The sequence below is a fragment of the Saccoglossus kowalevskii genome, chromosome 5 (genome assembly GCF_978046115.1).
Source record: "Saccoglossus kowalevskii chromosome 5, keSacKowa6.1, whole genome shotgun sequence".
In the NCBI taxonomy this organism is placed as follows: domain Eukaryota; kingdom Metazoa; phylum Hemichordata; class Enteropneusta; family Harrimaniidae; genus Saccoglossus; species Saccoglossus kowalevskii.
In genome coordinates, this window is record NC_140645.1 from 29,843,409 (window position 1) to 29,870,791 (window position 27,383).

Sequence of the window (27,383 nt, forward strand, 5' to 3'; positions counted from 1 at the left end):
TAGTCGCTGGGTTGGTAGCGCCGCTTATGTTTGGGCATTGAGGTCACATAAAAAGTAAGTTGCAATTTACCTACCTGTGTGGATGCATGCCTTGTGTAATACGGAAACAGTCCCAATATGATAATAACGATGTTATGACGTAGACATATGTTGGACACAATGAAAGAAGATGTTAAGATTATTTCTTTTTTTATAATTTCAGAATAAAATAGAAACATCTGGTCATTATAATATTAAATAGTAAATTCTGTCCGCATTAATTATACAGACATAGCCTGAATGGCGATACAATACGCACCTAATTATTAAAGTGTCAGTGAAAATACATATACAAGTGAAAAAGTGAAATGATATTTTTTTCTGATAAGCATATTATCTCACACTCGACTGACAGGTTAGGGCACTAGTTTTTTTGAGACATATAGAAATAAGAAAATTATCAGTTCTTAATTCCAGTCAATCATAATAAAATTAATACTCATTTTTACCTTGATTTAATATTTTTATATCATTCAAATTTTGTATGAAATATTACAAAAACATTTCTCTCATCAAAGTAATCATTCTTAAAACATAGGATATGGACAGTACAATTATTTCTGATGAAATTCAGGTGTGTCATAGAAAAATATGACATGGTTGCCATGATTGTTACAAACGCAGACATGACACACAGTTCCTCCACACCGGACTGTGCATAAAACCACTTGACAGCGTTCATACAAATACAACGAAATACGGGATATCATGTCACTGTTTGCTTTCTTATACGGGCAGGGCGAGGTTCAGGTATTGTACCTGGTTATCTGAGGTCATCACTGAGGTCAACTTTCCCATTCAATGTATTCATATTTAAATTATGTAGACAGATCATATTAAATACCTTGGTAAATAGTATTCTATGTACAGTTCGACACGCTCCAAACAGGTCGTTAATTTTACTCTGTCATTCACACACCCACGCTCTAGTACTATTGATACACACATGAATTGTGTCTTTGTTGTTTGATATCTGACACCATGGCCACAATGTGTTCAGTATGGATGATCTATAAGGCTGAACCAGTTTATTTATAGCGTCACTTGAAAATAAGCAAATGGGAAAGATGTGTGTGAGGGCGCACTCACTTACGTTCTCCAACAAATGAGCTTTTGCTATAGATAGCAACTTCGGTAAATGTTTTACGATTTAAAGACAAAGTGCGAAAATAGTTTGCTGCTGGAAATGAATCCGATAATTCACCATGTTTGACGCTAAATTCCTTTCTAAACTTCCACTGAATAATTTAGATCATGTCAATCTCACATTTTGGCCATTTTGGTCATTTTCAAACTACACGAAGAGTCATTCAGAATATTAAGAGTGAAATCTGCATCTCATTCAATTGTGAATGGGATACACTGAGATATAGCTGTTATAGTCAGAATTATTTAAATTCAGATTATACTGGTCCGTCATTCGTCTCAAGTTAAGGTAGCGAGAGGGGAAACATAATTTATAGTTTAATGGAGTTTAGGACTTTCCACACCAGTTACTGAGCATGCAGTTATGGCAATGTATATGTTTTCAGAAAGCTGAGATATAGCAGAATACGATCATATATGTTTCGTCTTGATATTTGCTCATGGGATTAAGTTACGATCGTTCCCGTTAACCTCCTATACATAGAGTTTTTTTGTGGGATTGGCCGTTTCTCGGTGTTCCTTTTTTCTATGTTTCTGATCTTTTCACTGTTGCTTTATAAGATAATGATCTTTGAGAATGCGTCTCGAAATTTGTATGTGCCCCATAGTTCTGGAGATAAAGCCTGTTGAACTTTATGGACTAATTTTTACGAACGCCTTCCTGTTCCCAAGGTCGTAACTCAACGTCAACGGCTCACATAAACGTCCATGAGACATCATATTTTAGCCCATTTTGTGGCGAATAGATTGTGTAATTTATACATCGTTAGCATAGAGAAAAGTGTTGAAAAATGACATCTTCAATAGTTATGATAGTCAAAAATTAGTTTCCGTAAAAACTCAATAAAACTTTTTTTCGAATTTGGCCACAGATAAACAGCTAATTAATGACAAAATGTCGACCATTTCGATCATACTTTGTAAATATACAAGTATCTATTATGCGTGAAATGTTAGATCGTGAAAAATTGGTTGGTTGTTTCCTAAAACGTGACAAAACTTAGCAGTTTCGTCGAAAGTGGGTGCTAACTTGAGCAAGATGGCGTACCGCGCAATTAATTTATTCAAGTCCCTTTGTTATGTTGAACAGCGTCAACAGTACGATCGGTTCTCTAAACATAGGGCGGGCCTTCATGATAGCATATATTTACTTACGGGATATACATGCCTCCAAGTACAAATATGTTTGCATTACTCTTAGCCTATGGAGAGTATACTGTTATCGGATTTGTTATAATCAGTTAGCTCTAAGTCAGCACTACCGGATTCGTCCGATACCGGCCGGCCCTGCGCTGATAAAAATGGCCTCATAAAATGTTTAGAAAAAATAATGTTTCGCGTTGACCAAATATAATCATTCAAAGTATAAATTTAAAGTGTTTTAATACGTTGGTGAGAGGTCGCATTTTACGTGAACAAGAACATGCACTAAGAAGGAAAAGCAAGCCGGAGTCGAAGCGGGGTGCATCATGGACATGACATGACACAACACACGATGCGACAACTGAGTGATCAGTGACATCATTTTGGGGTGCAATTGAACTTCAAGTACTTCTTTGCGAAACATGCTGCGCGGCGATGCTGACATCAAGTGTATGTTGACCGAAGTTTGACCCCAAATCACGCACTGAACTGGCGCGTTACCTTAGCAACCTTTTTCTTTCGTGCTCCGCGCGTCGATCTCGTAAACTTATATCCGACGGTACTGTAATTACGCAACTTATACGCAACTTTGTACTTTGAATATATCAATATCGTTTACTTGGTGCACTGCTTTTCTAATTACGCAAATTTGTTTACAATATTGTACCAGCTCTGAATATTTCAACTTTGTAATATATTGCTTTCATGATAACTACGCAAAATTCATTTTATCTTCTAGTTGTACTATTGTTAGGGCACTGACCTGGGGTATTGGGTCTGTGAATATTTAAATATTACTCGATAATGCGTTGCATTCATAATAACTACGCAAACATAAACATGGGCGCATTTAAGTCATTAAAAAGGATAGTAGTCGGGTGTCTACGGAAAGTCAAGAAAATATTTTAAATACTTGTGATTCATCGATGTTCCAAAGGTGAATTATTTTATTCGAAATGAAGTGAATATGTAATATAAACCATACCGTGCGTCATATTAAATTTTACTATAATATAATAAACTCTTGGCAGCGCACTTCGATCGCATTATTCACGTACATTTCGACTGAACTCTACTAACCACGTGTTTGAATTACGTGCGGCATTGGGTAATGACCTCCAGAGTTCACGCACTGATATTTGAATTCGGACCACCCAGCTTGACCCGTCGACAGAAACCGCTATATCCACTGTTTTTTATCGGTGTCACCACTCTCGTCTATCTCCGCCAATTTTGTTTTGAGTTTTCTTATTTCGTCGGCGGCATCTTGAAATTCTTGTTCTAATAGTCTTTTAGCAACGTCTAAAACTTTCCGAGTGTTTTCTCTGAACGTGGTTCCAGATATAATAGAGAAGGCGGTAATCCCATATAGCTACTAAATTTACGCATTGCGCGACAATCCTTTCAAAGCCACGAGCCGCGATCACCAGCTTACGATTCACATCAAAAGAATGTCCACTCTTTTTTGACGCAGGAAAAATATCAGTCACGGAGTTACATTTGTTATTCCACTCAGCGGGCTGACTATAATATGAGCCCAGGTCACTTTCATTTAGATATCTTTTAACGGCGTCAGGCATTTTTCGGTGGCCATTTTTTTTCATCTTAGAACTCCTTCCCATGATATATTAGGTTATTAAAACACCGAGAAAAGCTTGAAATACTATAGTGTAATGTTTGTTTGTGCTTCGATCGCGTAACGGACACTACTTATAGATTACACAGGATATAATTAAGCTGGATGATCAATAAATTGATATTACTCAACAAATGCATCGCGCAATGTAAATTCGGACCAATGATAATGAAAGTACACAATATAAGGTTGCATAATCCGGGATTTTTAGAAGAAAAAAAATTTTGTAGTTTTTCCTCTCTCGCTACCTTAAGACAATTAAAAAACGATAATCTCATTTAAAAAAAATAACCACCCTTATCACGTTTGCAGTACCGGAAAAGACACCCTTTTTGTTTATTTTGACTGATATGGTAATCCTAAACGCGTAGCGGGCGTTAACGTGCTCTTCTTTAAAAAAACACACCCTTTTAACGCGTTTTCTTTCACACACATGCGTACCAGATCATTCTTTAAGTCGGATCCTCGGGGAATTTCCATCGTGTCGTAAACACATATACGTCACTATTACCTGGAAATACGAGTGTCCCATAAAACTTCAGTTTGTTAATATGTACAGGTGACTGTTTGACGTTACATAGTAAGGGCAACTCATGAAGAACACATTCTTTAAATTATTAGCGTGAAGTGTGTAGAGCCGCATGCAATATCATCTGTTCTGTTTCACCCCAGATCATATCTTACAGTGAAATGCAGTTATCATGTAGACAGTATCGCAATATATGTGTCACAGTTCAGCATTTAAACCTACATTAATCACAAATACAGACATTGACACTGCACCATAACGTGATATTTATTGATATTTTGTGTAGTAGCAGAACCGTTTCGCTGTGTTTTTGTGCTTGTCAGAAATTCTATTTACAGAATACGCGGCTATTTGACAGTTTAAACTAGTCTTACCCAAACATATTATTGTGGTTTGGAGCAATTCATTGAACTGTTTATAATGACCCAATTCTTTTGTTCATGGTCTGTTCAGCGTGAAGTCATTTCGTGGAAATTGTGCGTCGAATAAACTCCAGGCTTCATAGAATTCTATATTTAGCTGTCTGTATACATTGTTGTTGAAAAGCTGAAGTATATAAAGACAGACGTTATTTAAATGTTGACTATATCCTAACTGTGCCAGCGTACAACATAGGTTCAACATGGCGAATGCAGCAGAAATATCCCTACCGGAATCGAGAGATGAATGCGGCCATTTTCACATGCATTTGCAGCTTTTCAACACGAGCGAAGCTCAGCTTACGACTCGAGTAGAGGACCAAATTAAGCATTTAGATCACTATGTTACAGGGACGATGCGTCACTGTGTGTACCATATGCTTGGATTACTGGTGTACTCACAGGGCAAGGAGGAGGAAGCGCTGAAACACTTCAAAGACGTGTTAAATGAGAATGGAAATAATTTAAACGCTCTAGCAAATTTGGAATATATCTGCACTGAGCTTGGACGTGATGGCGAAGCTGGACGCTATCGTGAGATACTGGAGGAGTTTTTCACGAATGGAGGGGACAAGGAACAACTGGTGATATCAATTTCTGAAAAGGTAAGTAATACTGGGTGGGTCGGTTAAATGTGTTTTTCATAAAAAACAGCATGATTTCTTTGCAATTTAAAGGGCGGTGGTCGTCGCGCCACGCATGCGTGAGATATGGGTCTCATATAAACGAAGATGGCGACTTTGACTGTTGCGCAGTACAAACTGAGAGTTTACCAAGCTTTAATTGGGTAATTTGTTTGGTGATTGGAAGGTATTGAAAGAGTCGCCGGCGGTAATTAGTGCAAGTGGCGCTAAAGTCAAAAAACGTACTCGTGATTTCATAAGAAAAGTGCATTGGATTATAGGCAAATCAATGTTTATCAACACAAATTGCATAGAAGCGTGGCGCGACGACAACCGCCCTTTAATCTACAATAGCAACGTGGCCATCTCTATACACATAATGTAGAGCTTAAACGGCGGCAGTCCTGTTCGATATGGGACTCATAGCAACGTATACAACGTGTGTAAAATACATTGTTTATTTACATGAAATTCGAACACGCGCTGCGCGACGACCACCGCGCTTTAATTACGTATCTCATTTGTGACAATGTTATCTCAACTCTGAGCTCGAAATACGTTAAGAAGTGCAAAATATTATATCTGAATGTATGATGTCACGCTCTCGGTCGAACTGAAAGATTATGTTAATATAGTATTTTATTTTTATTTGTATGTAGGCATTTGCTTTAGCTTTCGATGCTTATGCTGACGATCGAGAGGAAATGAACTTACATGTACGATGTAAACAATCAAACGAGATGTACACATTTGCACTGGCAGAATCTGAGACAATTGAGGCACTACAAAACGAACGTTATAAATGGATGTTTCTAATGGCAAAGAACAGTTTCCGCGTGTTAAGCAGGACCAAAAATGATAAACAACGCCGATGGAACCTTCTAAACGATTCTCTTCCGAGACTAAAGCACGTTGTTACGATAGACAATTCGGATGACTACCACAAAGGCCAAGCATGGTGTCACATTGGAATGTTCCTGTATCACGGAAAGCCAGAGCTGGCTCAAAAAGGCAAACGGTTACTTGAAGATACTGATCTGTGGTCAAAATTTCAAAACCCGATGAAGTGTTTTGAAGCTGCCGAAAAATATGGAGGGCTTAACTACAAGATATTGACAAGAACGGCGAGATATACCAGCTTTCAAGAAAAGCAACATCGCGAGGCACTCTGTTTAGTAGACAGGTCATTGGATTTGAATCCAGATCCTAAGACCAATTGGTTTGCCTACTCAACACGTGGGCAAATTTATTGCACAATGTATACAGAACTTTCTCGTGGTTACCAAAGACGTAATAAATATGATGCACCAGATAAAGCGTTACTGGTGAAGGCAGCAGACGATCTTCGCAGATCGTTGGAGGGTATTTCAAGTCCAAAAAATGAAGCAGATTTGGCATCAGCTTTGCTACGACTTGGAGTTACACCATCCTACTTCAAGTTTGACGCATTCAGATTAGCTGATACTGGTCGCATCGTGTCTGACATTGAGCAGATCAGCGAGGCAATGGAGTTGTTTGCTTCTGCGGCTACGAACGCCCCAAGTGACGCACGTTTTCGCAAGCAGTATGAGGAAACCTTTCATTTACTGGTCGCAAGTCTTTTCGCCAATCTATATCAGGAAAACGATCAAGCTTCCGCTGAAACCATGGTTACCCGGATTTGTGATGTAATGACACGCCACAAAGATGTATATCAGCAAATTAAAAATAAGCAACCAACTTGCAGTCTTCGATCATATTATCCAAATGAGCACCGCCGAATCTCGCGAGAACTATTTCGTCAGGACCAGTGGGAACTATAAACAGATAAACATGGGTGCTTATTTAATTGCAGTTACATTGAGTTTCAATTACTTTTATAAAGGGGATAGCGTGTAAACATATGTTTAATAACTTTGTTAGATACAGGGCGAATATACAAAAATCGGCAGATGAACCTGAAAATTAAATTAAGGCTTGATTTTTAAAACGCAGTTTTTATTAAATAGTGATTTGAATTGCTAATTATTATAATTTTAATTTCGAAAATGTAAGAGGACGTGTTCAGAGCATTGACAAGATACATGTAGAGCACATGTGTGCATTTCATCAAGACAGGAGTGTTTTTTAATTATTATCGAATCAATTATTAAATCAATTCTTTTATTCGCGGTGAGGATATAAATGAGTTGATCCACCCTTTGTCTATTATTTTAGACGTAGATAAACTATTTTCACGAGACGTATAGTAAATATTATGCCTGTGTACCATTTCGTATAGTCTACTGTAGAAATACTCACAGAAAAGTTGTAGTATATACTTAATTGACTTTAGTTTTAAACCCATTGTGTGTAGAAAATATGTCACAATAAATACTGTTCAGTGATATTTTTCCTACACAACGTGTCGCCACTGCCTCGCCCACACACGCAAACCGGGCCAATCACCTGAGTGGCACCGGCAAGCGAAGGTTATTAACATAAATTTGCCAATTTGAAATCTTGTTATCTTATGGGTGTCCGTATATATATTTTTTTATTGATTTCTAACACCTAATTAGATAGGCAACATAACTACTTAAACCATATGACAATCAAAGGAATTCAGCAAATAAAAACAAATACAGAATACGTGGAATGCTGACGGTTTAACTACAATTTATCACACTCTGTGGTAGTACATAGAATCAACAAATAGTTCACTACTTGCCCTTTGACAGCAGGCAACATTCACTTTAAATGACTTTTTAACAAAATTCGCCACGTTATCCAAATCTTGGTAGCAAATACAACCAATTGATATCTTGTATTGTATCGCAATATGAAAGACAACATTGTCCATTACAAAACAGCACATAAAGCAACTAATAAAACATACTTTCAGAATTTAAATCTACATTCTTTGTTTTTATGATAACGCACTGGGTTAAAATATGAATCGATTAGGAAGAGTAATCTATTATTTACACGAATATAGAAATAACTCGAACGTGCTTAATATCAAATAATATTTGTTTTCACTGGAAAAGAATTATTACATGCGCAGCTCATAATTTAATTGTTCATGTAGCAGACAATTGACACGAACATTGTTCTTTGATCTTTGATTGACCTTTAAGTTCTATTACTGTGGTCCAATTGGGTTGACCATAGGCAACCCCAAATACACCAACAACCAACACCAACAACAGTTGGACCTGTCTAGTATTGTCCAAGTTATTCGCAATAATTGTAATTTCAACTGGTTTCCATGACATGCCATACGCTATTTTAAATAACCCCTAGAAAAAAAAAAACTGACACCACACTTTCAAGCCACATTCTACCTAGAGATGTACTAGAAGGTTCATTCTACCATTTTATTCAGTCAGACCTTAGATACAGTACCGGTTGCACAATCATCCAATTTCCAAGTTTTTGTTCCTAGACTATCAATTTTATTTAAAACACTAAGAAAGGTTCATGACCAGACATTTAACTTAAATATAAGCCTAAAACATATAAATTGGGACTCCCTAAGTGGACAGACATACACAAAATATATATCGCATTCATTGTCAAAGCTATTGCACCAAGTTGACCTAGATGATAATGTATAAATATTGAAGCTGTATGGGTGACCTACCACTTGGATATTCTCATTAAACGTATTTAAGGGATGGCCTTTAGAGGGCGATATTCCTGGTAACGCATGTAAATAAAAACGTGTATATAAAATTGGGGCATGGCACTGATTGGATGGTACCTGCTGGCAAGTCAATATTCAGACATTTAACATGGATACCATTAAATTTATTAAATGTATTGTATAGATGCCTGTGATTTAGACTTAACGACTTTGAGAAGCTGTATTTCAACGATTTTACCTGTATCTAATAGGAATGGCATTCTCTAAACCCTTTGTCGAAAAACTGGTCACTTTTCACACATAATTTCACACGTGAATATCAAAATGTTAAACAGGTGACCATTTGGAATTTTGAGGGGCATGTCAAGCAATGCAAATTAATTGTTCACCTCCTCATTTCTTTGCATTTTTTCCCTCTAGCTGGAAGATAATGCTTTCTTTATACATTCCCCATCAGCATATTTTCACACTATAAAACGCTTTAATTTTTAAAACACAAATATTTGTTAGTCAGTAAAAATCGCGAAAGTGAATCAGTGAAAATTTGATGTGGGTCGTACAATCACCAATCACGAATATTCCTAGAAGAAGAAAAGAAAAATAAGTTTACTGTGAGTGACATTTGACATTTTATGTGCAAGCCAAGGAAAAAGTACTAGCACCAATGAAACTGTTCTTTCAGAAGCTCTATACGTCCCTGCAAGTTTTCCATTTGTTCTTGAAAGTCAGCACCCAAAGGCGTTATCAACAGCTAATCTTTTGAATTTACCTAAATTATCATTTTCCCAATTATATAAGTTCTAATTTTTGCATTACCTGGGCTTTTGTTATTTTAAATTCTATTGACTATTATTATAATATTATTATAATATAGAGAAAGAAAGTGGTCATTACTATGCATCATTTAACTTAACAAACAATTTCACGGGCATACGTCTAAATAAAACAGTTCCGTTTACCACATTATGTTTTATACTTTGCTAGGAACTGCTGACACTCAATTTAGCATAACACAGATGCGCTCAACACCCAACATCTCATTGACTGGACTTCAGTAATTGGTAAATTTTCAGTAAACAAATGCCTACCTTTGTGAATAGTTGTATAGAATAAGGTCTGTCACAAGTCAACCTCAACAACACCTGTACAATATATCGGTCATCAATATTGCCTTACTGACATCAAAATAGTATTTTGGAATGGAATTGCAACTATTCTTGGAGACGAACAAAAGTCAACTTTTAAAAAAAGTGTTGACTCTCAAATCCTGAAATTACAGCATTATACAGGGAAGATGCGTCACTGTGTATACCATATGCTTGGATTACTCACAAGGCAAAAAGGAGAAAGAACTGAAACACTTCAAAGACGCTTTGTTGGGTAATTAGTTAATGCATTGAGGTATATGTTTATACCTCCATGGTTAATGTATGACTGACTGTTTCAGGCTATGCCCCAAAATATAATAAATACACGACGGAAACTGTGCCCTAACAGAGAAACTCGTAGGAAATAGTCTACAAATGTGTTCCTCCCACCTGGTGTCCCAGATTGTACAGAGACGGCGGCACTAAATTTTGCATGGGGTGAGATCTGTTCACCAACCTCGCGCTACTAGCGGGTCCGGGGGCATGCTCCCCCTTAAAAGTTTTGAAATGAAGACCCTCTGAAACGCTATTTCCTGCATTGGGGGGGGGGTTGCTGACACAAAGAGTTTCAGCTTGATTTTGAAGGGGCGACGTCCTTCAACATTTGTTTCGGGAGGCGACCGCTCCTCTCCTCCTGTGCCGACCGCCCCTCTACCCCTGTGCCACCGATACTGTTGTATAATAAACAATAGACAGTGTCAGATCCACATTATGTACTATAGTTTTGCCCATTTTCAGGCCGTGACCCAAAAATAATCCATTTTTAAAGTAAGTTTTTGCCGAATAATATCTAAAATATTGCGCAAACACATAGTCAGAAAATGGCTACATCACGTAATCCATACCGCTTCCCATTAATCTTTGAGACATTATTTATATGTTTGTGATATACGATCATATAACTTTTCACTCGTGCAATATGTCTACAGATTTTAACTAAATTATTTGCTTAAGGTAGCGGGACTATTATTTGCATACTTTTTTCATCTTCCAATTGGGACCAAACGACTACAAATAGACAAATTCGGATCAGATTTAACCCGTACTTAGCATTCCTTAGCCCGTGGTAAGCGTTCACGCACGTTTTCTTAGCACGGGCTAAGGAATTTGACCCCTTAGCCCGTGCTAAGGAGCTGTGCGTGAACGCAACTTGGTGTGTCAGATAGCTACTGATAACACATCCTAACATTGCTTTGTCTTGAGTTAATCTTTGAAACTTATAGGCACACAAATTAAACCTGTGTTGTTGATTTTAGAAAACAATACTGAAGCTGCCTTGCTTCCCTTCAGAACATCTACATTTTAACCAACTTACATGACATTCTAGGTTACGTTGACTTTGTCAGATGAAAGTTTATAGTGCATTTCATCAATTAATAAATAAATGTGAAAATCGGAATTTTCAACACAAATAATAGTCTCGCTACCTTAAATACGTGAGCGTGATATAAAAGCTGGTGCACACGAAGGTACATTTATGTCAAGTGCATTACAAGATGTGGACATGGAGGACTTCAAACCATACCACAACTGTCGTCAACGCAACATGCAACGTAATTATTCGAATCGGATACCATTGAAGTTAAGCCAAAGCCTCACACAAACCTCGCGCCTTTATTCTAGACAGTCGTACTCTTAGTACGCTGAATAATTTCAAAGGAACGCGCAGGTCTGTGGAGAATATCCATATTTTTACGTCGTTGAAAGGACCGGGCACCACGGCTGATATGATAAAAAGATATATTTCGGACAATAAGACTCTTGAAAACATTTACTCTGAGCGATTGGAAACCAGAAGTTCAACTTACAGTTATTAACTCAATGTCACGTGACTCACAGGAGCTGTCATTACACTGGTTATTAATAATACTCACGTAATGAAATCAACATATATTCGCACGAAGTTGCGTTAAATGAGTAAAACTGGACGGAGCTTGAATGCCAAAATATTCATCATCAGAATATGGTCAATACCTACTACGATGACATCGTTAATTCACTTAAATAAACTAAAGACGTTGAATTCTGATGTCAGATCACGATTTTGCACGTGGCTGTTATTGGTTATGGCGAACAGGCAATCAATTTGGATTCAAAACTAATCACTCCATCGGCTTATATATGGTCTTCTCAATGCGCCGTGTTGATAGCAGTGTCTTTAGTAGCTTCCTGGATGTTTCTAAAGCATTTCACAAAGTGAACTAGTCAGTTAATTGGTATCGCAATCAAAGTAACTGAGTTAAATGGGAGTACTGTTACATCATGCGTTTTTTTAGTAACCAACAGTGGTCGTAATATTGAAGGAGTCGTGTCGCCAAACTGTTCATTGTTGACAGAGATGACCTTAGTCGCCAACTAATAAAATGTCTATCAGTCTTAGTTGTATCGATGACGTGTGTGTTATAGCGCCCTCTTTGGAGGGCCAACACAAACCTACACATGTTTGAAAAAACAATATGTCAATGAACATATTTTATGGCGAAACTGACGAATTTCAGTATTGACAAATTCTAACCACGTTCACTCCGCAAATATATTTAATTACGTAATTTAACTGTTTGAAACACGAGAAACCATTAGGTGCAATCTATTGTTCCGTTTTCACTACCCGATGGTAAACGTTTTCTGTCTCTTTGCACACATTTAGTTGGTATATGCTCCTGACGTCGATTTAGTTCCGTTGGTTTGCCTGAATGCCGCGTCGTGTTACGGGTGACTATCTGACTAAACCGGTTCAATGTCAATACTGGCTATTTGTATTTTGGCTGAGGCTGAACCTACTTGCGGTAACGTGTGTACGTACTTTTGTAACGTTGCTGTGCGTTTTATTTCCATTTTTGCACTAATTGGTGAATCGAAACCCATTGCGGCGATAACCACTGCGACTAGTCTACGTGTACGGCCCAAAAGTTTAAATTTATCGTTTCAGTGATTTAATTTTACGTTATTTGTCCAGATAAAATATGTCATTATGCTTTATGTGTCTTAGATAAATATGCATTCAAATGGCCACCTACGTACATGTAAATGAAGGAACTACAAAATGCAATTACACGTGACATGATCATTCATCTTTCATTTGAGTATGTGATACCTCATAATGTTAAATGAATGAATGGTAGTCATAGTATTCAAAATATATCCATATAGTAGAAAGTTGATTTTTCTCATGATTCTAGGCGTAGTATTTGATATTTCTGGTGCAAAAAGATTATAGTTTTCATTTTCAGTAAATTTACTTATTTTTTTTTAATTTGTTTTACAACTGGGGAGTTTGTCAGTACGGTTAAAACCAGGTATTGCATTACACAATTCTGAGAATTATCAAATTCAGTTTTGAACACGAACTTTCAGGCCATGTCAGAGTCTGAAGTATGGCTTCAGAACAGCATACAATAAAACAAAGTGCTCGGTACTGAATAATAGCGGACACGTTAATAATATTTTTTAACATTACAATTAGCGCCATTCGGCCAACTTGAATTTGATCATCAAACGAATACATGTGCGTATATTTGAACATATGGGTGATATATGTATAGAGTGTCAAGGTTATCGCTTTAAGCGTGTCTGAGATATGGCTCTGAAGCAGCATTGTTAAAACACAATGACCGTTACTCGGTCATTTTGAATGCGATCGTGAAGACAATAACAACAATACGTGCGTCAGGATCCCACTATGTTGAAAGTTTGAACAAAACCCATTCATACATGACCGAGGAGGAAGCAGAAATAAATGATTTTTGAGCTCTAAAATTGCCGCCAGTAATGTTTTCGGTGTTCAATGAACAGTGTTACTTTGACGGGAACGTATACTATCGTTAGGGACATTGTGTAATGTTATTACACTGTGTAACATATAATGCAATAAATTAAATTAAAATAAGCAGCTACAGATGTCTCAGAGTCACGACTACTGTTTGTAACAGGAATAATAAACATGAATAGTGTTAGTGACAATATCGTCCAGGCTTGCTGGGCAAATTGATTGAATGAACAGCACCCAAAACAAAAGACTTGTCGTAAGTTAGCATTATAGTTTGTAAAATTACAGTAAAATCAATTGGTATTGGACAATACAAACATAAATGCCAGTTTTAGAGTACTGAATAAAATATGAATACTGCTTTCCTCAAAATTCCAAATTTGTCACGTACCCCATACATAGCGCCACCATGGGATAACAGCTCAACATACATTCATTCCACCCCTCACCGCTGCAGTGTTGTATGTACAAGTCAATTCAACAAGCCATCACTTTCAACTGATATGACCATGGTAGAACTAAGTTCAATATAGCAAGTCATATTGATGGGGCCTGAATCGCGGCACCCCTTGTAGATATGTAGTATGTATAGTTAATGGTGAGACATTAAAAACACATTGCATATTATTTTGATACCTCACATATTTATCTCCCATAATGCTCTATTCCAAGTATTTACCAGCAATGCATTCTAGGCAAGGGAGGTAAGTGTCTTTATACTAAAATTGAATTTCTTCACGTTTAATACTTAAAATGAATATATCAATTTGTCTGTAGGCTATCAATAGTGTGATTTTGGGGTGAAACGTTTTGAAACTATTCATCGATTACTGATACCAAAATTTCAAATGTCGCCATAGTAACCTAATCAAAACGTGTTTTGGTTCGTATACACCTTCTCTTCCCAGAATTAATCCTCAACACTGAAATGGTTAGCACTTAATGAGTGACGAGTGTGCATGTGTTGATACGTGTGTTTATCGTTCTAGTGAACTAGTGGATCCGTTCAAACATTGGCATATTCAATTGCAAATTGCACATAATTGCAGGAATCAATGTTTTTGCAAAATTACGATGGTACAATATATGTTGTTGCTTTCCTTCATATATACATTGGATTATGTATAATTAGATACACGTCGAGAAAGTGTAGGTTTGCAAATGTAACGCCACTGTTTTCGTGAGAGTAGGTCGCAATACTCTGAACACAACTCTGAATTTATGTGAGAAGCTATGTGAGCAAAATTGTCAATACTGCCACCTCAGTGTGCTTGAGTTATGTATAGGCGTTGACCTCAATTCATGTCTTCAGCTGCTAGTATTTTATTTATGACTGTTTCGGTTTTTCCACGATTTATATCGCTGAAAGTGTATGAATCCAACATATTATAATCTCGTGCTTACCTTGCATACATAATTTCGTGTATGTTTCACTCGTAAGTGTAATTTTCCGAAAACTAAAAACCGATATTATAACATACAACGCTGATTTGGTATGTTTTTACTGGCGTTTTACTATCAGCATAAAGACAAAAAACGCGTGAATTTACAAAAATATACCAACGGCCAATACTATGGGTCACACGATCGAAAGTGGTATAAATTATATTCAAAGTTATACCTTTGTATTTAAGCACTACTTTTTTGTGCATGGTGAATATTTTACACATAATGACGACATATATGAATGAGCGTAAATATTTATTTTATCTGTGAATGAAGAATGTAGGTATCCTCTGGCGGATCCCGAAATTCGGTAAGGGGGTGTTCCCATTGACGTGGGCTTGGTTTGTCAATTGATTTGTAATTTTCATTTTGGGGGTTGAAGTGGGCCTGGTGTCTGTGTATCATTTTTCTGAATGGAAATGCTTGGTTGAATCTTACACCAACCGCTCAACAACCATTAAACAGCATGTAATGTGCTATACAATACAGTTCAACACAAAGGTTACTCGTGTTCGAAGTAAAGACTTGCAACTTAGGTTCATGTCCTCAATACCTTTGATATGCAAATGTATTTTCAAAATTCAGACTCTGTGTGAGTAAAATCTTCAATACTGCCACCACAGAGTGATTTAGTTGTGTATAGGCTTCGTTGCACTTTGACCTAAATTCATATCAGATGTTTTCAGCAGTTTTTTTTTGACAGATTTAAATTTCTCACTTGTTATTTTCTCACAATTCGTATCCGTAAAATTTTATGAATCCAACATGGAGGCATCACATATTTAACTTGCATAGATAATTTCATATTGATTTTTCTTGTAACTATGAAACACTGTTTCATTTAAACATATATTTGCCAGGGAAAAACAAAATTTCAGCAATATTATCCTGAGAAAATTAAGAAAATTCAGCTGAATACTGAAGGAAACAATAAAAAACACCGTTTTTACCATCTAAGAATTTCTAAAGTAATAGTATCAGTCACAGCGTTACTCAATTTGAATCAGACAGTCACATTAGCGTGCATCTGTGATGTGCATCCAGTATTCGTGGAGAGATATGATTTATTTCTGCATTGTAATCATTCGTTGCACCGCATGATATTTTTTTACTATGTTTGCTATTGCAAATGTGGGTTTTGTGACTATAAAATATATCACGTTATCTCTTCAAAATTTGAAGTCCATCACTCAGAGTAAAAAAAATTATATTCACTACACGGTCGTTTCTCTATTACAATTTTCAGCCATTTCATTTGATAGTCTCTTGTTTTATCATTATACTCAAATGAGCGGTGACCTTCAAGAAACACGTCGCGGTTATTACAACGAATAAGTGAGAAGTGGGAGATAGTAGACGCGTTCTAACAAGTCAATTCCAACTGTAGTATAGCAACATTTTAATTCGTTTAAGTTTAACAATATAACTTCCTTACAATACCCACTAATTAATTACAAGTTACTACGATGCGATGGCAAGATATGCGCTCAAAAACAGTGTGCATTGTTTTTGCTTAAGAGCAGACATATATTCCATGACATAAAGTATGCCATGTTCAGAGTAGGTGGAATAAACAAGTATGTGATAAAACGGTCAACAACTATTGATTATTGTCTCGGGGAAGAAGTATCGTCTTATTGTTGTTTTTGTACTAATCTGTGCTATACAGTGTTATATGTCATTTTTACATTTATTCATTTACTCCATGTATCCTATAATATGGTAATATATAATGATTATATAGTCTGATCAAGTCACAGAAATATGAATGTATGAACTTCTCACATGGTTTACATCGAGAGATTCAAATATATAAAATATTTATATAATTAGCATAATGTGGACTGGTAATCGACAGATTTGCATAAAAATTGGAAATCAGTGAAATATGAGAATATATCTTTATATTAGTCAAGTACGATTCAATACAAAATATGATTGCTGTCGTTTATCATATTACTATATTTTGCATATAACACGACCATTTTATTATCACTGTAGTTCTATTTGCTGATCAATCAATAACATGTCCAGGTCCATCAGATGAACCAATATAGCGGAGATATAAGATGAATTGAAACTCTGTTTACATGACTACTGTTGAATTTGTCTCAGGTGTATCACTGGTTCATGAGATTTTCTGTCAGGTATTTCCAGAGGTTTCCTGTAAATTAACAATTTGATTGGTCAATCGTAGAACTTGTTTACACAGTGTATAGAAGGGAAATGTGTCTCCATTAGTATGGCACATTTGTCTTAATTATTTTCTTTACAAAGGTGTATACTGGTACTAATACCTTATTTAGTCTTGGTAATGGAATCTCATATTCCTTTTTCTCTGGTAGCAGTGCTGAGAGATGTATAACCGCCATCTTTGTCAGCATCCTGACAATATATAATTAAATGAATGACGATATAAGGATACCACTAATTAAATGCAATAAGGTAATACAATAAAATATTTCAGCAATATAAAGTAATAAGTTGATAGTGGTGATAGTAATCTAATTTACTTTACCCCTTTTTCTGGTATTTCGTAGGTGTGATCCTTTTCCCTTCGGATGGTTGAGAGTCCTGTATACTCGCGATCATCCGTGGCAGCCTAATTAAAATAATACGTTGACATAAATATCGTCTAGTGTTATCGACCGAGGGAAAGAATCATTTTTAATGTTTCATAATATGCATGTTAATTACTCACTGATTGGGTTTTTACTTGGCTCCATCGACGTTTATGTAATACATAACTAATCACGACAGCAATGATAGTAGTTACCAGCAAAGTCATGAGTATACCAACGATAATACCTACACTACATGAACCACATATACAACCTGAAATGTCATGATTATTATAATTACAACCAGTGTGAAATGAAATTGCATGTAACTTTTTTTTTAATTATTTGCAAAGAGAATGTTGACAGTCATAAATTACCTCGCAACGCAGATAACAAATCGTAGAAACTCATTTTTTTCAGCTTATGATCGTAAAAAAGTGTGTTATATATGATATTGATAATAATAATAATGACAATATTTCTGTACGTAATAACTCATATTACTTAAAAATATATTTAATATTTATCATGCTGAATGTAACAATTCAAGTCGGTTTATTACCATTGCTTGTACTCATTGGTGATACAATGAAGGCATAGCTTTCACAACTCCCATCTTTAGTGCAATATGTGATTCTATAATCGTTAGTTGTATCATTTACTTTGTACTCCAGTACTTCTAGATTGACACAGTTTGTTACAACGTCCCACATGACATCTATGCTACGTGTTTCTATTTTCACACATGTATATTCCTTGTTCTCATGACGGGTCCAGCTCAATTTACCAGTAACATGATCCAGTTTTACGATTGGTTCATCTAAAAATGGATACAGTAAATTGTGAATTAATTATAACAATTGTATTTATTACTTTATTCAAAACTGCATTATTATTATTTCACAATTCAATCCATTCATAATCATAACACTGTTACTCATATTTAGATATTAACACTGCCATAAAGACTTTTCGACATTGTGAAATTCTTTCGTTTTTATGCAATAAACTACAGTATTGTTACCAAGTAAAATCGTTATTGTTTATGAGCACACTACATAGTTTATAGTTTCATTCAGATTTCTTCAGTCATAATTCAAAATAAATAAAAGGCAAAATGCATTTCGTTATGAATCTTAATATAAATTTCTGAATTATCTTGTAATTTTTTTCAAAAACGAAAAAATCTCACAATGTCGAACACTGAAAGTCCTTTTCGTAGTGTTTTTCTGCGTTTATGATTCACAAGTACCTTATTTTAGATTTACGTTTTAGATTTACTGGCAAATCGTTTTTGATTATGCTTATTTATCTGTGTATAGGAAGGTTTTCTATATTATATCTATTGATCGATTTTCGGATTACGTCAATTCGCACATAAACGGTGAACAATTGAGTGCGTAAAATCGTAGCAATAAGCTGTTTTTTGAAGTAAAGGAAGAAAACCAATCCACTAACGTTAAACATGTACCACGAATAACTATATCTGCAATACTGCCACATGTGCCACTCAACGAATTAGATAAAAATAACCAAAGTGGAGTTGGTGCGTCCTTTGGTGCAACAATCTACCAATATTTCCATTTAATGTTTCAACTTACCTAATGTTCTGATTATAAAACTATTACTGTATGGTCCTATACCAATTGTGTTGGCAGCATAAGCTCTGCATTCATAGGGTGTTGACGGTGTCAATTTTAGTATTCCTATTGTGGCATTGGTTGACTCTGAGATACCAGTGTTCAATTCTACGAACGTTTCGTTTATCCATGAACGATATTGTATAAAATAAGTTGTATTCGTATCTCCACCATTGTATCCGGATATTATAACAACAGACAGACTATCATAGTACCGTGTGATTGGAATAATGGACTTCGGTGCATCTGGAATACCTGGAATTGTACATTTATTAGTTTATAATAAAAAAATAGATTAAGCAGTGGTTACAAAACTATCGCACTGTCTAGATTATTATCCAAGATTAATCCAGTAATGTAAACAAACTCACACTGTAGTTTACATTTATTGCATTCCCCAGCATCATGGTGTCACACTCAAATATTTAAAATTAAATTACTTTAATACATTTGCAATGAATTTATTAATCATTGAGTTATAATGATTGCTCTTTTAAATTTGCATAGAATGGCAAGGGGAAAAATGAAAAATGACAATACTTACTTTTATCGCTGAACGTGACAATGAATGTTGTGTTGCCAATATCGTTTTCTGCAAAACAAGAATAACTACCATAGTCACTTAGCATTGTATCCTGTATTGTCAATATGCTTTCATGTAAGGTTCTACGTGACACTGTTTTGATACTGACTCTACTGTCATTATTTATTGGTTGATTATTTGGACCATACCATATTACCGAGGAAAGTGGGTTGCTTTCAATCTCACATCGTAGTTCTGCTACACTGCCTTTGCTTGCATACGACCGCTGATTGTATGATACGTTCACAATAAATGGTTTATCTGAAAAACAGTATAATGTATCGCTGTTTATCAAGTAGGCTGCAAATCATGTTTAAAACTAAATAAGATCACAAATATTTAACGTTAACCATGTTAATCAAATCGAGTCGTCACCCGCACATGCGTCAGTTGGAAATAGCGTGTCATTGTTTACACACAAGATTCTGCCCATGAGCCTTTGCGTTTTAGCGTGTGTTGTTATCGTCGCTTGCGCAGGTGACGATCTCCCGCTTTAAAGTAATCATGACCGTGAAATGTGAATAGATATTTCTCTCGATAAATGTAATATATTTTTTAATTTCTTACAATACACAGTCAGATGAATGACATTAGAGGTCACGTGACCAGTAAAGTCTGGATGACTTGATTGACATTGATATGATTTACTGTTATGTTCTGCTTGTATGTATATTGTCATCTGTTGTTCACTTATTTCACCATTATAATCTCCATCTCTTGTAACATCAGATGTAATAGATTCATATGTATTAGCAGTCCATACATTGTTATCTTTTAACCATGATATCTGAGATGCTGGATTACTGGTTGATGTGGTACAAGTCAGTATTTTAGTTTCACCCTTCTTCACAGGATTGGTTATACCAGATAATGTCACACTCTCTGCTGGAACTGTAAGAAATGTTGATTTAATAATTCTAACGATGTTGAAATAAAATTCTATAATTAGGATATATACAGTAGGCATTGAATGGTCAAAAAAAACATGTTAATGGTGTAGTTTGTACAACATTAGTAGCTTTACACGTATACATTACTTGATTATCATTTCTATTTAGATTCCATATATAAGATATACTTACAGTAGACATTGAATGGTCCAAGTTGACATGTTAATGGTGTAGTTTGTACAACATTAGTAGCTTTACATGTATACATTACTTGATTATCATTTCCATTTAGATTCCATATATAAGATTTACTTACAGTATACATTGAATGGTTCAAGTTGACATGTTAATGGTGTAGTTCGTACAACATTGGTAGCTTTACATGTATACATTACTTGATTATCATTTCTATTTCTATTCCATATATAAGATATACTTACAGTATACATTGATTGGTCCAAGTTGACAGGTTAATGGTGTAGTTTGTACAACATTAGTAGCTTTACATGTATACATTACTTGATTATCATTTCTATTTAGATTCCATATATAAGATATACTTACAGTAGACATTGAATGGTCCAAGTTGACATGTTAATGGTGTAGTTTGTACAACATTAGTAGCTTTACATGTATACATTACTTGATTATCATTTCCATTTAGATTCCACATATAAGATATACTTACAGTATACATTGAATGGTTCAAGTTGACATGTTAATGGTGTAGTTTGTACAACATTAGTAGCTTTACATGTATACATTACTTGATTATCATTTCTATTTCTATTCCATATATAAGATATACTTACAGTATACATTGATTGGTCCAAGTTGACAGGTTAATGGTGTAGTTTGTACAACATTAGTAGCTTTACATGTATACATTACTTGATTATCATTTCTATTTAGATTCCATATATAAGATATACTTACAGTATACATTGATTGGTCCAAGTTGACAGGTTAATGGTGTAGTTTGTACAACATTAGTAGCTTTACATGTATACATTACTTGATTATCATTTCTATTTAGATTCCATATATAAGATATACTTACAGTAGACATTGAATGGTCCAAGTTGACATGTTAATGGTGTAGTTTGTACAACATTAGTAGCTTTACATGTATACATTACTTGATTATCATTTCCATTTAGATTCCACATATAAGATATACTTACAGTATACATTGAATGGTTCAAGTTGACATGTTAATGGTGTAGTTTGTACAACATTAGTAGCTTTACATGTATGCATTACTTGATTATCATTTCTATTTCTATTCCATATATAAGATATACTTACAGTATACATTGATTGGTCCAAGTTGACAGGTTAATGGTGTAGTTTGTACAATATTAGTAGCTTTACATGTATACATTACTTGATTATCATTTCTATTTAGATTCCATATATAAGATATACTTACAGTATACATTGATTGGTCCAAGTTGACAGGTTAATGGTGTAGTTTGTACAACATTAGTAGCTTTACATGTATACATTACTTGATTATCATTTCTATTCAGATTCCATGTGTAATACTGCGTAACTGTGTTGACATTTGTAGATGATGATAAACCTTGTATCTGATTGTTACCATGATACCAGTGTAATGTCGCTAATGGATTACCATCAGTTGATTGACATCTTATTTTCATTTCGGCATCGAGTAGGTAAGATAATGACGTGATAGTCTGATAAGTGCAATCTGGATTATCTGGAGCATCTAGTAATCAATAAAATCGTGGAGGTAATAATATAATTTAGTACAACTATTTTTCGTGTACCATGCAATGAGTGGGACATTGGTGTTATAATTCATAGCTTTAATATAATTTGTATATGTTGATATATTCATAGATATTTACTTACACCTTATATTGAGTGTTATGTGTTCATCCTTATTTCCTTTAACATTATTCACGTGACATGTAAATGTTTTTCCATTGTCATCTTTGTCACTTGGATTAATTGTAAATTCACTGTCATCACTGCTCAGTTGATATCTAGTTAATACCGGTAGTGGTTGATTATCTCTCAGCCAGCTGTAACTCGGAGTGGGAATTCCAGTAGATGTACATTTTAATCTGATTATATTGCCTGCATTGGATGGATTACTACCAGCTGTAATACTTATTGTAGGCTGAGATGGTTGTGTTGCAGCTATGTAGATATACGAAAACATAAATACATTTATATTGTGTAATTACTTTAAATTGCAAAAGTTCTATCATGTTTCAAAATATTCCTCCATTGACACTAAAATCGTGGTCATTTTAGTTAACCCACAGTCAGTGGCTCCTTGGTACAACCCTATCATTGCTTATTCGTGCCTATTATTTAACAAACGAGAAGATACAAGTCTGGTGACCTCATTGATACGCATATATGTAATATTGCAAGCACTGGCGCAGGCAGGGACATGCAACCACTGCCATAATGAAGGCATATGACAAGACATATTAATATAGCCACGTGACCCAATTAATGAAAGATGTTAATTAAATAGCAGATGATTACTCATGGCCATATGATCTTATTAATATGAATATCAAGTGTGTGTGAAGGGGAAAGGTGACCTCATTTATATACGTAATTGCAATATATACAACTTTGTTTCCGATAAGGACATGACAGATGTACAACAATATATTTAATACCCATATGTGGTTCTGTCAACTCATTAATATACATGACTGTAATATCGCAAGCAGTGTTACAGATAAGAACATGCAACTAATGATATAATGAATGTATTTGACAAGAGATATGAATAACAATACGTTGCTATATTTAGGAATATATTTACCGGGTAGGCAAACAATAGCAGGTTGATCTGGCTCAGACAATATTACGTAAAAGGTATTTTTCTAAATAGAATACTCACATATTACTGTGAGTGTGACTGATTTTTCATCTTTAGGATCACCTAAACCTTCTACTTGACACCAATACTTGTCAGCATCACTTAACTGTGTATCCGTAATAAGTAGACTAGCTTGGTTTTGAATGTCATGTCTTGTGATACCAGGCTGAGGGAAAACCCCGGCATTGTTTTTTTGTATAAGCATAGAACCTGTACTTGTACTACTACCCTTATACCATGGAATCAGTGGATTACTACTAGTTGCAGTATATGTACATTCCAATACTGTTGATGTGGTCTCAAATGAGGTGACAGGTGACCCAGGCACAGTAACTGTGACCGCTGCTGAAACTGAATTTAAAAATGACTCAATACACGTTGTATTATTTCTTTAAGTAGATTAACATCAAAGTGTGGGACATCTATTTGCGGTTCATCGGACAATAATATTAAAAGGCATAAATTGTAGTAGTTGTTATCGTAGGTGAAATTACAAGATGTGAAATGACTGATCAAAATTAAAATATAGATTGTGGCATAACTCTACGAGAAGCCACTCCTCTGTCGAGATTTCTCTGCGAAATGAAAATTTAATGATTTTGGTGTCGGTTCAATGCAAATCAATGCATCGCGTCGTGCAGCTGATATATATATATATATATATATATATATATATATATATATATCTTCACTTATTCCTGCAACATGAATATGGTCTAGATCTGCATGTTGGAGAAATTGATGTCCCATTGGCAACTAATATGAAAATTAACTAAAAAACTAGAACTATAATATAATGTGTTTGGTATGTGCAGAGACTGAATTGTAGTCTTATTTAATCGTAACGTAGACGTTGGACAAATCAAACAGACCGCGTTGATATATACTAGTCAAACGTTTTAATTGTACCCTGATTGTTGATCAATTAAGCGGCACCTGGCGCCTTAAAAACATATGAACAACATGTTTGTGTGTAGAATCATGTACGTATTTAAAACGTAACGAATATATACTTACTTGCCACACAAGCCACAAAGAAAATACAGAACATCAACATTGTGATTCTCATTAAAAGTAATATCCGGGTTCATGAACTTTGACATAAAATGTGTAAAGCCGATTACTCCCTCTAAGAAGTTTACCAGTATAAAGAAACTGCTTCTTGCCGTATTAAAACATACCATGAACAGGTTGACATTGAAACACCAACCTCCAGCTAGTTCGAGTGATATTTATAGATACTTTTCGGCTCGCTCAAAGGATTGTGACGTGTACTAAAAAAACAGCACACATAATTGTAAGTTCTCTCTTACAAACACACATTGGTATAGTGTTGTGTCACTGAGTAGACCGATCTTATATTGCGGGATTATGTAATCTCGTTGTTAATGTAAGCATATGTAATTTCCTTTGTTATGTCTGCAGCAATTGTCATATTAAATAATCAGCAACTTCAGGACATGTGTTGCACACATCAGAAGCGAGGACTATCAGTGATTCATAATGCATATATTAAATATACATATTCAGAACAGACTACTGCATCTCGGCTCTTCTATATGAAATAATGCGGTATGTATTGCCACGCTCGATTTATACCATCGATTTGGTAGGTTACCAAAGTCAACGTTCACTGGGTATTGTATGGAATATCACATTCACTGTAACATAATACACGGAAGTAACTTATCGTCTTGTATACAATAATGATTTTATTTAAATCATGAACAGACCAATCACAGTAAATCGTGCGAGAAATCAGTCCCAAGCGACGATAACAACGCACGCTCAAAACGCTCATGAGTTGACGCTTGTTTGTAAACAACAACGTATTATGGCTGTTTGACGCATGCGCAGGTGACGACTCCCCGGCTTTGAACTCATAGACCTGACTCTTAGAAAACATTGACCATGTTTTTATCTCTTTTATGTTGTACCTGGCATTGTGGATACACCTCTAAAAATGTTGGATACCGTTTTATTTACGTTATATGGTTACTGAAAATTCCGGACGCGTCGTCGTCTGTCAGCATACACTTTACATTATTCGACTTCTTAAAAACTGTGATTTTGTGATGATCTTTAATTTTCCTATTTTAGTGTAGCTTGTCATTTTTGTAATTGGCTAACATAATTCTTTTATGGTGAACTTCAGTGAGATTTTTCGTTTTTTTGAAAAATGCTATACTGGAATTCGGCAACAAAATTATCAGCTTTCTCTTAATATGGTACTGTATCTGAAATAGTAATTTATTTACGAGAGACTATAAACGGCAAACAAGGACATGCTATTTATTCCAGAGAATTTGTATTTATATACGCTACTAAATACTCAAACGTACTGTGAAATACGCATTAAATATATGTTTATATTGTGTTGCAGATTATTTAAAATTTTCGCAAAGTCTTTTTTTGCAATGAGTGTGAAGGTGCCATACGTTTATAAAAATCATATAATACGGGTACAGTTCTGTTTCATCGCATTGCAATCTATTACAATATCTAGTAATTTTGAGATATTATTCTAGTACATTTCAAGGGATGACACACTGTGTCGTTTGCTTTGTACATTTCGTTCTCAAATTCCAGGTTTTGAAATGCAACCCATAAAAATACACGTTGGTGGGAGAAGCACTTGACAAACTCAGCAGCAGGTCTAGTATATTTCAACAAGCTTGCGGTAAAACACTAAATATTTTGATTAAGTATATTATACTTAGGTTCATATATACGAGGGAGTTCGTTAAGTAATCTAGATCTAGATGACATTTTGCATGTGTAATAATTTATATTTTTACGGGTTACGTTGCAAAAAAACAGTTCTGAACTAATTGTGGTCTGATTTACAGGTGTTTGAACTGAATCAGGTGTGAAATGAAGCCAGTTGAGTGTCATGCAGTGATCCGGTTTTTGTATTTGAAAGTATGCACACCAAAGGAGACTTTTGATGAAATGAAAGAAACTTGTGGTGATGATGCCCCATCATATGACCTTGTAAAACGCTGGCAACAAGAATTCAAACATGGCCGGAAGTCTGTGGAAACAGCTCCCAGACCTGGTCGTTCCTCTTCTGCCATCCTATCGTCAGTCAAGTTGAGGAAGCCATTTTGGAAGGTCGTCACGTTAGTGTTCTCCAAATAGCACAAGAGATCAAGATTAGTACAGGGTCTGTTTAAACTATCATTCATGACCATTTTCATATGTGTAAGGTGTCTACCAAATGGATTCCCAGGTTGCTCACAGCTTTCCAAAAGCCAGGACGCGTCGAGGACGAATTTGGAGATGTGCCAATAAGATAAGTCAATGTTTTTCAAAAGACTGATTACACAGGATGA

The 27,383-nt window shown here is 35.3% G+C and overlaps 1 protein-coding gene across 1 annotated transcript; it reads left to right on the plus strand.

The window, feature by feature from the left end:
* Positions 1–4,963: 4,963 nt before the first annotated feature.
* Positions 4,964–7,716, plus strand: LOC146746005 (tetratricopeptide repeat protein 22-like). Its single transcript, XM_085499302.1, has 2 exons — positions 4,964–5,517; positions 6,195–7,716. Exons 1-2 carry the CDS (start codon positions 5,116–5,118, stop codon positions 7,335–7,337), a joined length of 1,545 nt encoding a protein of 514 aa, XP_085355428.1. The 5' UTR covers positions 4,964–5,115; the 3' UTR covers positions 7,338–7,716.
* Positions 7,717–27,383: the final 19,667 nt, after the last annotated feature.